The sequence below is a fragment of the Podarcis melisellensis genome, assembly GCF_964234715.1.
Source record: "Podarcis melisellensis genome assembly, chromosome: 14".
NCBI classification, from domain to species: domain Eukaryota; kingdom Metazoa; phylum Chordata; class Lepidosauria; order Squamata; family Lacertidae; genus Podarcis; species Podarcis melisellensis.
The window spans coordinates 12,210,470-12,224,223 of NC_138546.1; the positions used below are offsets into that span (position 1 = coordinate 12,210,470).

The following is a 13,754-nucleotide window of genomic DNA, read 5'->3' on the forward strand; positions in this document are numbered from 1 at the left end:
GACAGCCAGGGAATGAGAGGGCACCAACAAATCAATAATAATAAGAAGAAGAATTTTATTATTTATACCCCACCCATCTGGCTGGGTCTCCCCAGCCACTCTGGGCGGCTCCCAAAAGAGGACTAAAAACAGAATAAAATTTCAAACATTAAACTTCCCTGTACAGGGCTGCCTTCAGATGTCTTCTAAAAGTCAAATTGTTGTTTATTTCCTTGATATCTGATGGGAGGGCGTTCCACAGGGCAGGTACCACTACCGAGAAGGCCCTCTGCTTGGTTCCCTGTAGCTTCACTTCTCGCAGTGAGGAAACCACCAGAAGGCCCTCAGCGCTGGAACTCAGTGTCTGGGCAGAACGATGTGGGTGGAGACGCTCCTTCTATGTAGTCTCGGCAGCCACTCTCAGTCACCAATCTAGCTGTCAATTCTGGATTAGTTGCAGTATCCAGGTCACCTTCAAAGGTAGCCCCACGTAGAACACATTGCAGTAGTCCAAGCAGGTGATAACTAGAGCATGCACCACTTTGGCGAGACAGTCCACGGGCAGGTAGGGTCTCAGCCTGCCTACCAGATGGAGCTGGTAGTCAGTTGCCCTGGACACAGAACTGACCTGCATTTAGGACAGATGAGATTCCAAAATGACTCCCAGGCTGCGCACCTGGTCTTTCAGGGGCACAATTACCCCATTCAGGACCACCACCATCGTTTATTGCCCATCCTTCATGCAATGGTCCCAGGGGCAGGTAATAACAATTAAAACACAATATTAAATCCATCCTTAAGAAACCAGTGTTTCCTCACATGAGTACCTCCAATAAATGAAAGGGACCATTCAGTTGACAAGAGTCTAGTCGTACTGGAAATTTAATGAAGAAATTTGTGGTGGGGATAGGCATTTATCCCAACCTGGCTGGCACATCAAGGTCTATAGAATCTGAGACTATCACTAGGTTCAGAAGCCCAAACCCAACAGAACACAACGTAATTGACAGACTACGTTCTTTGCCGTTTACGTGGTTTTTTTAAAAAAAAAAAATTTAAAAATTGTACACACACTTGAGTCTGCGTGGATAATTTGTGATATGCAGTTTTAAAAGGGAGATGTAAAAAACCTAAACTCTCTGGACATTCCCAAGCTTCTGAGCTTGCTCCTCAGATGGCAAGCAAAAACTACAGAAATGTCACAAGGGGCAGAATCAGATCTTGGCAACTCAAGAAGACCTTCTCGTCCTGATCTACAGCTGCACAATAAAATACTCCTGGCTTCTCACAAATTATGAATCAAAGCTGTCCGCTTGCAAAGCATCCTTTGTTCCAAAATACCATCCCAGTCCAAGGAATGCCTTATGCCTTTCATAAACACGCGGAACCTACACAAGAATTCCTTCAAAGCAGCCCACACAGTATTTTCAGCGCCAATTCCTACCAACCCTGACAGTAGGATGGTGCCACAGGATAGCACTGTCAGGCTAAGGCCCCACAAGAATGATGATATCACAGCCCTGTCAGATCAGGAAGGCTCAACAAAGACGTGAACAACTCGACTTGAGTACGTATGGAAACAGGTAAAATAAAATACAGTGGTACCTCGGGTTAAGTACTTAATTCGTTCCAGAGGTCCGTTCTTAACTTGAAACTGTTCTTAACCTGAGGTACCACTTTAGCTAATGGGGTCTCCCATGTGATTTCTGTTCTCATCCTGAAGCAAAGTTCTTAACCCGAGGTATTATTTCTGGGTTAGCGGAGTCTGTAACCTGAAGCGTCTGTAACCCGAGGTACCACTGTACTTCCTTCGCACAGAGCAAGGTTAACTATGGAACTTGCTCCCATGGGAAACAGTGATGGCCACCAACTAGTCACAAAGGCTATGTTCTGCTTCCAGCTGCAGGCAGCAATGCTCCCAAATGCCGTTGCCGAAAACTACAGGAGGGGAGACTGCTCTCGTCCTCAGGATCTGCTTGTGGGTTTCCCGCAGACATCTGGTTGGCCACTGTGAGAACAGGAAGCTGGACTCGATGGGTCACTGGCCGGATCCAGCAACTTCTCTTTATGGTCTCATGCATGCAAAAGTTGAGGGCTGTTACCTTCACACCCTGCTTGTAGACTTCCGAAAATATTTTGTCAGACGCAGTGGTCAAGCGGCTGAGGCCAGCCCCCACATAAGGAAAGTTTGCAACATTTGGGGCTTCTTGGTTAACAACAAAATAAAAGAGGCAAATAGGAGAGGGCAGAGAATCATGGAATGGCAGAGCTGGAAGGGACCCTGAAGGTCATCCAGCCCAACCCCTGCAATGCAGGAACATGCAGCTGTCTTGAACCTGCAACCTTGGTCTTATCAGCACCATGCTCTAACCAACGGAGCTATTGGGGACATGATGGGGGCAGGTAAAAATATGCATGAAGTGAGTGGAGATCACACAGTTTGCTTCATGACTGAGTGGAGATTTGAATCCTGGCCACTAACCAAAGGTAAAAGTTAAAGGACCCCTGGATGGTGAACACATTGCAGTAGTGTTTCAGGCAGAGGGAACCAGCATTTGTCCACAGACAGCTTTCCGAGTCATGTGGCCAGCATGACTAAACCACTTCTGGTGCAACGGAACACCGTGACGGAAACCAGAGCGCATGGAAATGCCATTTACCTTCCCACCGCAGTGGTACCTATTTATCTACTCGCACCGGTGTGCTTTCGAATTGCTAGGTTGGCAGGAGCTGGGACGGAGCAATGGGAGCTCACCCCGTCACAGGGATTCGAACTGCTGACCTTCTTATCAGCAAGCCCAAGAGGCTCATTATTTTGTTCTTACATCCTACATACAAGGAACCCAAAGAAGTGTACATGTAGTTCCTAGGCGGTCACCCATCCAGACACTGACCAGACCCAGACCTGCTTAGCTTCAGCAAGGTGGTGGCTTCATGTTCCTTCAGACAATACCTTCAGTATCAGGGACAGTAAGTCCCTAATATCTGATGCTGGGGAACATGAGCAGGAAAGGGCAAGGACATTGTGCTCATGTCCTGCTTTTGGGCTTTCCACATGCCTCTGACTGATCACTGGGAGAACTGGGTACTGGACTGAATGGCCCTTTGGTCCTGTTTCAGCTGGGTTCTTCTTATGCACTTCAGGAGACCCTGCTAGGACACTCAGTGAGTTCAAGGGCAAGGTGAGATGTGCAATCTAAGCGCACTTTCCATTATGAGACTTACTTCCACACCAACATACATAACACTGTAGTGTTAAAGCAGAGATGCTCTCGGTTCAGCCACTATGTTACACCTGCTCCTTAATCCTAACTGAAGTGAGGAGTTACTTAGGGGTGTGGGGAGGGAACTTTGCATATTGGCTTAGCGGCAGCTTCACTTGCTCCAGGTCACAACTCTTTGGATTAAAAGAAGATTGCACTACCGTAACTACTGGGTTGAATAAGTCTCTCAAAACCATAGAATCATCTGGAACCTGAGTGGGAACAGTGTTCCTACCTTGCTTGTAGACTGCCCATCAGCATCTGACTGGTCACTTTAAGAACAGGATCACTGGACAAGATGACCTCTGGACTGAGTCAGCAAGACTCTTCTTATAACAATTCTAATAAGCAGCTTGGTGGGCTAGACAGATCTCTGAGGGTCTTGACATAGGATTCTAAAGGCCCACCTAATCCTGCTTCCTAACCAGACTAGTCTAGGAAATCCAGAGGAGGCTATGAAGGCAATGAAGACTGTTGCCCATCTCTTACCTCCTGGTGGTATACTGCCCTTGAACATGGAGGTTCTATGTAGCTATTAGGGTTCCTTGGATTCGATCCAACATTAATCATGCTCCAAGCAGACCCATTAAAAACAATGACCTTAACTTGCTTGGGCCCATTCATTTCAATGGGTCTACTCTTGAGTATGACTAACACTGGAATACAACCCTATATATAGTAAGTCTGGGGGACTTTTAGCCCTTCCAAGTGCCGTGGAACTACAACTCCCATCTTCCTTAACCAACAAAAGCACGCTTGCCAAGGTTGATGGGAATTGTAGTTCAGCAACATCGAGAGACCCCAAAGTTCCCTACATCTGCTATGCAGTTATCATGGCTAGCAACCAGTCACAGGCCTCTTTCCCCCCAAATTTGTCTGATCTCCTGTTAAAGACCTGAAGACGGTGGTCTTGATACATTCATTAGAAGTTGGGTGAAGACTTGCTTTGTTTTACCCAAACTTTCTAACATTCGGATTCATTAAGTTTTCCATTTCACAACCGGCGTGGAGCAGGTGTTACACAGCAAGGAAGGAAGCCGCCCTTATGTTGCCGGGACTACATCTCCCATCATCCTTGACAACTGGCCATGCTGTCTTTGGCTGATGGGAGCTGCAATCCAACAACATGCTGAGGACCACAGGTGGGCCACTCCTGCTCTATCATACTCTTCCATGGGCTTCACACTTAGCTGGGACCAACTCCCATTGAACCCAGCAGGGCTGACCTCACAACAGATATTGCAACAGGATTGTGCTGTTAGTGGTCTTCCTCCTGCCCCACTCCCCCAAATGCTCTGAACTGCCCTTGCAGGGTAAGACATGGTCATTTTGGTTGCAACTTCTGCAGCTCTATGGAAGTAAGACTTGCCAAGGAAAACTGTTCCCAGTGGATCCTGCCTTTTGGATGCAAACTTGATGCTATGTCCCCTAGAGTAGGCCCACTGAAATTAGAGTGCTCCTCCTGAAGCGGGGAGGAATGTATCTGTGAAGTAACTCAGGAGGAACTTTCAAAGGGCCCCTGCAATTTTATTTTTTTGGAAGGAAAAAAAAGCATAGCAACTATGCAGTCTTTGTTTAAATGGAGCAGCTCCACTATTAACAACACAAGCAGTGACATGCCAGATTCCTGACTCAGGATACAAGATTGGTAGAGACTTCCCTTGCCTTTAAAAGAATAAATAAATAAATATGCCATTTTTTTCCTCCCCTTTCATATTTTTTTGCAAAATAAACAAAGCAATCACTCCCGGCATAGTACATAATCGTGAAATCTGCTTGGACCCAACAATGACAACTGTGAGAGATCAGCTTTAATAGCAGGATGGGTCTGTTGCAGTTCAGAAATATTAGCAAATTGCACGTTTGCCCTTCGAAGCATTTGTAGATCTAATGATGCAGAAAATAACCTTGGGCTATTTAATTAAAAATAAAAAATGTGAATGCTAATTGTTTGGAAGCTCAATGGAGCAGGCTTTCTGTTTAAAGTCAAAAGGAAGGAGTTTATTTTTCCTTTCACTGGAGAAGAAGAAGAAAGCAGCCACCACCATCTTGTAGAGACATGACTTCATTCATAAACACGACTTGGAATATTTTTTTACAAATGAACCCAAGGCAATAGATCTTGAAGATAACACAGTGGCATGAATTAGAGGCAATGTGGTGGGAGTTCTTCCTGGCTAGGGAAATTATCTTGAACATATAAAAGTCACAGCCACCTACAACACTGCTGGATTGTGGGGAGGTTTAAATTATGAGGCTATATTGAAGCTGCATTGCTGATCATGCAAAGCGTAGAGTTCTGACACACAGGTATAATATCTTGCAATAGAAGGCCAGTTGGGAACTCTACACACAAATAAATATCCCATTTTTACATTAGGAAAGAACCACCACGTCCACAGGATCCCCTATCGAAGTTTGCCTGTGGCACCTGAAATTCCATGGTTCACCCAGACCCATTCATCACTTGATGACTGCAACATCAGCTAACATGGCAGACAGAATTTCCGTATTGACTCAATCCAAACACAATACTTTTGGGTGGAACTTCACACATTAAGCCAGCAGCCCTCAGGTAATCTTCTGCATGCCTACTCACAGGTAGGCCTCCCTACAATGGGGCTTACTTCCAGGAAAGGATTGCCTGCTGAATGGAGGAAAATCACGTGATGGTAAAAGCATGGGTGAACCAACACTAAATCTGTCCAATCAAAAGTAGGGGAACATTTTGATTTTATAGATGGGCAGAATGCTTGCATCCAACTAAGTCCTACTCTGAGTTGCACCACTGAAATCAGTGGGCCAACGAGAACTGTGTTGATTAATTTTAATCTGAGTGGGACAAACATTGGGTGCAACCCTGTGAGTTCAAAGTCCAACTTAGTTAGGCCTTAGCTGTCATCCTCATTAACAAAACAAAACAAAAACCTGCACAACACAAACTAAGATTACTGCACATGTGAACCCAATGAAGAGTATAAAGTACATTTTCCACATTTTGTGCCATATAAATGAAAAGTCACAGTAGAATTTCACAATTCTTGCTTTGAAGAAAGGCAAGGCACAAATGCCAAAAAATTAAAACAACTACAGCAGCAGAAGTTCTTTGCTCATGCAGACCACCGAAAGCAGGAGTTCCGTCACTGGATGTCAAACACAATCACAGCCACACAACCAACAATTCAAAAGCATGAGCACAACTGATCTGGTCAGACACGCAAGCGCTGCTAGCCATAATGGCAAAGCAGGGGGCCAAGCTCCAAAGGCTCTGGACTGCAGAATTCAGGCTGCCTGGGGAGCAACCTTCTGGGGAAGGCGAATGCTTCAAACCGTTTGTAGAAGCACCCAGGAAAAGGCCAATAAACGAAGCCAGACCACTCCTTCCTTCAATCCAGCAAGGTTGCCATGTTTTTTAAGATGCATCCCCTATACACACAGACGTGCAGGAACTCAAAATACAACGCTGGGCCGGGCTGGAAGCAGTGACTCTCTGTCCTGAGGCCGAAATGTTCCCGCGGCTCGGGAAAAATGCCTGACTCAGCCTGCATCCCTGAAAGCTGACCTTTGGGTTCCATCTGCCTGCCCAAAGCAGGAGCGAATTTAAGAGTGGACAGAAGACATTTGGAAAGCATCGGTCCCATGTGCAGAGCTGCCGGTGACGTTTTTAAGGAAAACGCATCACTCCCCAAAGCAGTATCTCTCTCTTTTTCTCTTTGACCGTTTCGTAAGATGACATGGATTTAACTGGCAATTCGTTTATCATCTCAAAAAAGCAGAAAGTAAGGGGGAAAAGCATGGAAATAATTTACCTACGGAGTCAATCTCCAGGAGGCGCTGCAGGTCACGGATGCTGTGGATCTCGCTGTGAGCCAGCCTTTCAATCACCTCTTGAGGGATCTCAGCTTCCTTAAAAAAAGAAAACAGACAGACAGACACAGGCTGATCGCTCTCTCTTCTCACTCCAAAAACACTTTCTGAGTACAGCCTGTAGGGTTGCGTCTTGTGGCCACTGAAGCCATCTACTCTCCCCCCTTCCTCCAACTGCTAAAGGGCAATTTACATCATCATCATCATCATTTTGAAGCCGTATCCAGCATTGCACCAAGCAACACAAATCCTTGCCATGAAACTCTGCTTCTATCTGGCAGGTGCCTACATTTTGCCTGCATTCGCCAGGAGGTTGGAAACTGTTTGGGTCCCCACCTGATTGTGAGGAGGGGATCAGAAAGACTGTGTTTCTCACCCAGGGAATTTCGCTTCCTTGATTTCGGAGGAAGTCCAGCAAGTTTGAAAGGCAAAAAAAAGGGGGGGAACACTGGTTGGTTGGTTTTTGACTCACATCCCAAGCACACTTCATTGGAAGTAAATCCTATTGAATTCTGCAGGAATTAGTAACCGTATACAGGTACAGGCTGCTCAGCTGCCATTTCACGCACACTTACTTGGGAGTAAGTCCTGTGCAAAATGAACAGAACTGATTCCTGAGTAACCCTGTTTAGGATTGGGCTGTTGGGGCAGGGAGAAGGGTGTCCCTGGGCACCATCGTTAAAAAAAAACCCCACGGCATGAGATAGATCAAGTTTAAAGGCAGCACAGCTCAGTAACCCAGCCAACTCCTGGGAGCCTTTCCAAGAAGGCAATCCTATGAGCTCTCCCTGGGGAGTAAGTCCTCTTGAACTCAGACAGGGCTTTGCAAACATGCATTGGATCAGACCAGGAAGGACTTTCCTCCTCCTCCTCCTACGTATGTACTTGAAAATCGCCTCTCTTTCTTAATTACACACACTGGGTTTGCAGCGTAAGAGATATTTATCCATGCATTTCTTTTTAGCAGCAGGAAAGTTAGCACAGTAATAAAGTTTTAGGTTGGCATTGGTGTCAGCTTAGTACTTAACTCCCCCTCCCTTAAAAAAAAATATCTGTCTGGTTGGGAATGCGAAGGAAGGGGGAGACAGAGAGAGACAGAGGGAGGGGGAGATTATAGATCCAGAACTAATACGATCCTACAGGTTTCCCACGTCGGAAGACTGCAAAAAAGCTGCTTTGGGAGCTATAATTTTACACATCACAGTGTTTACAAGCAAGGTCAATCCAGTGTACCTTTTAAAAGAGACGTCCTTCCTTATAAGTCATTTAATTCCCACATCTCTTTCCCCCAGAAATGGCCACCTGTAATAATCCTCAAAATTGGAAGAGAAGGAGAGGGAGAGATTTTATCAAATCCAAAACTCTGCCCGAGGAAATCCAAAATATGCCCATAAAGAGCAATAAACAGGCTTAGATGGAACTCATACTTTTTCCCCAAATAAAGCCGAAATCCTAAACAGTGCAGCTACTTTGGTCAGGGCAGGTGGACCCACTGAACTCAGTGGGATACGCTTCCAAGTACATAAACACGCTATGATTTTATCTCTTCTGACCTTATAAAGTGAATTCCTAAGGTGGATGGAGGTAACGCGCCGCTCCCTCCGGAATGCCAAAGCAAGGCTCTGCTACCTCAATTAGAAACCCACTAGCCTAATTGCTTCATTATTATTCTATTTTAGCAGATTCATGTTAGCTTCTCATTAACAGGAAACCGCGCTATTAAAATCCCTCTTCCCAACTCGCCTCCCCACCCCGCTCGCCAGGCGGCACTCGCGCCGACCCAGGGCGCCGTTTGCAAACCGTTCCAGGGGACTTGCAACGCGCGTTCGAACGCTCGCACGTTTTACACGCGTGTAAGGGCACACACAGCAAGCAGTGCAACCTCCCGCCTCCATGCCAGCCCCGGGGAAACCAGCGTGCTGCACGATCTTAATTCGGATCGCAGCCATGCATCTTAACGTGACAAGCGGCTCTCCACCACCACTACCACCACTCCCTCACTACTTGATCTTTTGCAAGATTTTAGAAGCGAGTCTCTCTCTCTCTCCTTTTCCCCTCCCTCCTTCATCCAGGGCGAAGCTAAAGCCATCCATGGTATTGCAAACATAGTAGGTCTTCCGACTTGGGCTTGGGGGGGGGGCGGTTTGGAGAGATCAGCCTCTCTCATGCAAAACATTAAGAAGCAAAGGGGAAGAAGGGAGAATTACACTTGTCATGCAAAACTATAGAAATAGTTCAGGCTTAAGGAAAATAAAATAAAGACAGGGATGTTGAGCCTGCTACTGCCGCCGCCGCCCGGATCTCTGCCCCCCACCACCTCCAGACCCCCGATTTCCAACGGCGAAGCACCTACCTCCGCCAGCACGAGGGCCAGGTAGCACAAGCCTATGAGCCAAAATCCTGCCCAGGTCCTCATCGCGGTCTCATGCACTGTAGCCAGGAATACAATTCAACGGGGCTGCGAAGGAGGAGCACCAGCCCGCCTCCCTGGGCTGGGAAAATAACAACCATCCCTCAGAGGGATCGCCACACCGGTGTGGAGTTCTCTCCGGCTTGGGCGCTGATCGGGGTGGCGGCGGGGAGGGTGGGGGGGCGCTGCTCTCTTTGGATTTATTGATTTCACAGAGGATCGATCGGGGTCTCCTTTTGCGCGCGGGTGTTTCTCTCCTCGGGTAGAGGCGCCACGGGGAGAAGGAAGGAAGAAGAGGCTTACAAGGGGGTGGCGGTTCTTGGTTTCCCCCCACCACCCCACCCCGCTTCGCTCTCCAAAAAATAAAAAACGCGGGTGGTGGGGGGGGGGAAAGGGGGCTTTGCAGCTGATCGCTGTCGCTCCTCTCGCTCGCTCGCTCGCTTCTCCTGCGCGTTGCCTCCCTTGGCTTTCGCAGGACTAAACCAGCCGGTACTTCTGCATATTTGCTTAGATCGCAGCGAAGTGAAACCCTAGCAGGCCGCCGAAACGCCCATCACCTGTGTCTGGAGACAGCTCGCCCCCTTCCAGACATGCGGAGAGTTACCAGTCCCTCCTTCTCAATCGCTCTTCCTCTCTCCACCCCCCCAACCCGCTTTCTAAATACCCACCCACCCCGCAGCGAGATGGGAAAAGGAGAGAGGGGAGAGATCGCTAGCAAATGCACCCTTCTCTGCAAGGCGCATCCACGCCCCTTTAATAATATTAGATTCGCATGTATATACTGTACTTCTGTTGGAGCGGGAGGGGGGGGGGGAGAGAAATAATAAAGGATCAACGTCCTTTCTGCAAGTGTGCACCCTTCTTCCGCGAAGGAAACAGGAATCTTCTTGCTCGTTTGCTTTTTCGGGGGGAGAGGAAGGGGGAAAGACCAAAATATTAAAAGGACCGGAAGATTTGCTAGAGGAAACGGAGCCACTTTGGGCACGGATTCTTTGCAAAAAATATATAGAATAGTCACTGTGGTTTTTAATTTAAAAAGCAAAAAATCCAGCAAGGTTGATCAGGCGGAGACATGAGGGCGCACGGACTCCGGCGTCCCTTTTTGGAGTCTCCAAAATGTTCCCCAGACGGCGCGGTGCGGGGTCCCGTCCCTGCCCAGGCACCAGCTCATTCTCCCCCCCCCAAAAAAAAAACCTCCGCCCTACACCGTGGTGGGCTCCCGGCAGGCGGCCCTAGACTCGTGTAGGTCTGCCGCTTCCGAGCCGAGAGGGAGAGTCTAGGGCGCCCGGCGTACCGCACTGCCAGCGCCGAGCTGCACCACGCCGCACCGGCGTCCGCGCCACCTCGCGCCCCCCACCCCCAAATATATATAAAAATAAAAGAGGCGGAGGTGGAAGGAGCAAAGGGATTGGAGATCGGAGCCCGAGGGCTGGGCGGGAAGAGGGCGATCTTCCGGCAAGCGCCCCGCAACTCTCCGGCATTGCTTTATATCAATGGTTTGGGGGGGGTCCCTTTTTCGCCTCCTTGCCGCCGCCACCAGCGCTGCCTTGTCACCTCGCCCCGGGTTTCTCTGCGGCACTGGGGAGGGAGGAGGGAGGGAAGGAGGGATCAACAGCCGACGAGGCTTCTGCGCAGATCCCCCGTTGTAACCTTAAGGAATCCACCTTGTACTTTATTTATAAGGCGAAAGGGAATCGCCATGATTAAGCAAAAGCACGCCCTCTGCCTCCCAGCAGCTGGGTTCAGGGGCGAGGATTGTATGGGAGCATGCATAGAAATAGATACAGAGATCTAGATACACACACACACTTACATTACATATAATTATGTACTCAAACGTACTTGACTTGCTTTTAGCTGCAAAGGAGAGGAAAGGGTTGCTCTCCTCATTTTAGTCTTGACTGCAAAACAGCCCAGACCTTACACGTGTCTCTGTGCCAAAGGGGATCCCACTGAGCTCAATGGGACTTACTGCCAGATAAACAGGGAGGAGGAGTTCAGCCTTTAAAGATCGCATTTCCACGTTGGTCTCACCAAGTCAGAAGTTTACATCATTATTATTATTATGACACATTCATAGTCTGCCTTTCTCCCAAGGTGCTCAATGTGGCAAACATGGCTCTCCCTCCACCCACGCTGTTTTTATCCTCACAACAACCCAGTGAGGTAGGACAGGCTGAGAGTCTGCAGCTGGCCCAAGTTCACCCAGCGATCTTGGGTGAGGATTTGAGCTCTGGTGTCCCCAGGCCTAGCTAAAAACCATAGAACTGTATAAAGGGACCCTGAGGGATCTTTTGCCCAACACGCAGCTTGAACCCACGGCCCTCAGATTAGGAATCGCATGCTTTACCGACAGCTATCCAGCTATGCCTCGGATGGGGTGACTTGTTTTGCTTACCTGCAGCGTTCGCCAGCTTGGTGGCTTCCAGGTGTTGCTGGACTACAACCCAAAGTGACTTAACAGAAACAATCCTGTCTTCTTAGCGAAATAAAAAAATAAATATATTTAAAGTATTTCTATCTCGCCTTTACCTCCAGGAAGTGTGGATAGCTCCTCTTATTTCAGTGACAGTCTTACAAATGGCTCCCATTTTGCTGCCTGAGGGGAAGGAAAAGATGGCGGCTCTCCCCCTTGGGCTGGCAGATGGAGTTTTTGCCTCAGGGACCAAAAAGTCATCCGATTCACAGAATTGTCCTGGTTGCAATGTACATCCTGTCCATTGAAAGCCCATTCTTCCCACCCCGTTGTCAGAATCCCGGGAACTGTAGTTTGCGAAGGGTGCTGGGAACTTTGGCTCTGTGAGGGATAAACTACAGTTCCCAAGTTATTGGGAGTGGGTGCTTTAATTGTATGGTTGTGTACATAACCACTTTTTAAATAAACCCTTCTTGGTATTAAGGACACGGTTTGGGGTTAAGGCCTGTTCTGTCCTGCTCTCCAGTGGCAAAGTATGGGCCAAGCCCATTGTTTTGATAATATGATAACACTTGCAACCTACAAGCAGACTGCTTACAAACATAGACTCTGCTCGGATAAATATGACAATATTAGGAACTAATCTATACAAAACGTAGTAGACTATTAATATTCCTATTAGTATTAGGATAATGATATCAAATTTACAAAAAAATGTATGGGTTAGGGTATTTTTTGTATATATTCATATAATGAGTCCTTCCCCCCTCCCCGGCTTTACACAGTTCTGTGTTTTGTTCTTTCCCCCTTTTTCTTCCTTTTGTGTCACTTTACTGCTTTACATTTGATTTCCCCCCCAATAAAATAACAATTAATAAATGGAGAAGAAAAGTATGGGTCTAGCCATGCATAGACCTGGCTTAGTTGTATCTATTGATCTCCTCCTGTAGGGCCTGTAAGAGAGCTATTCCGCCTGGCCTTCAATCTGAACTAGCCTGATCCTCTATTCCCTTTTCCCCTTTCCTCTTCTATGAAGAAACCCTTCCCCCCCCATGCCCCCTGAATTTTTGAATTTTATTGATATTGATGCTGCATTTTATATTGTATTTTATGCTGCTTATGCTGTTTTTAAGTCGCATTCGAATCAATGTTTTGTATTTGCTGTTAGCCGCCCTGAGACTGGGGTTTTTAAACCAGGAAGGCCAGGGTATAAATAAAAATTTATTATTATTATTACTAACTTGGAGATATATAATACAGATTCCACACCCAGTGCAGCTACTGCTGAGAGCCAGAGTGTCAGATTAGGTAGGATTTGGGAAACCAGGATTCACTTCCCTGCTTGATGACCTTCAGCAAGTCATCATCTTGGCCTAGCCTCCCTGGAGGAAAAAGTGGTATATAAATGCAACAAATAAATAACACAATCATAATTTTTAAAAACCTCATTTTATGTAACATAATTAAACAATCCACCTCTCAAAACAATGTACATAAAATAAAGGAAAAAACTAAAGCGAATCATATTTTAAAAATGCATGAAGATACAACATCAGAATGCAACACCATGAAAATATGTACTGTACAGTGGTACCTCCGGTTACATACACTTCAGGTTACATACACTTCAGGTTACACACTCCGCTAACCCAGAAATAGTGCTTCGGGTTAAGAACTTTGCTTCAGGATGAGAACAGAAATCGTGCTCCGGCGGTACAGCAGCAGCGAGAGGCCCCATTAGCTAAAGTGGTGCTTCAGGTTAAGAACAGTTTCAGGTTAAGTACGGACCTCCGGAACGAATTAAGTACTTAACCTGAGG

General features: G+C 47.1%; 1 protein-coding gene across 3 annotated transcripts in view; it reads right to left on the minus strand.

Moving 5' to 3' along the window:
- The window catches only part of PDGFA (platelet derived growth factor subunit A), a 62,931-nt gene extending 52,765 nt beyond the window's left edge, over positions 1-10,166 (minus strand). Inside the window, exons 1-2 of one of the 3 annotated variants that reach the window (XM_081889369.1) lie at positions 9,463-10,166; positions 7,052-7,148 (exon numbers count right to left, since the gene is read on the minus strand). In XM_081889369.1, coding sequence (XP_081745495.1) covers positions 7,052-7,148; positions 9,463-9,525 — 160 coding nt within the window. In that variant the 5' untranslated portion in view covers positions 9,526-10,166. Of the gene's footprint in view, positions 1-7,051; positions 7,149-7,684; positions 9,426-9,462 lie in introns of those variants that run through there. The other 2 variants (XM_081889367.1, XM_081889368.1) reach the window with 2 other exon arrangements.
- Between the last annotated feature and the right edge of the window lie 3,588 nt (positions 10,167-13,754).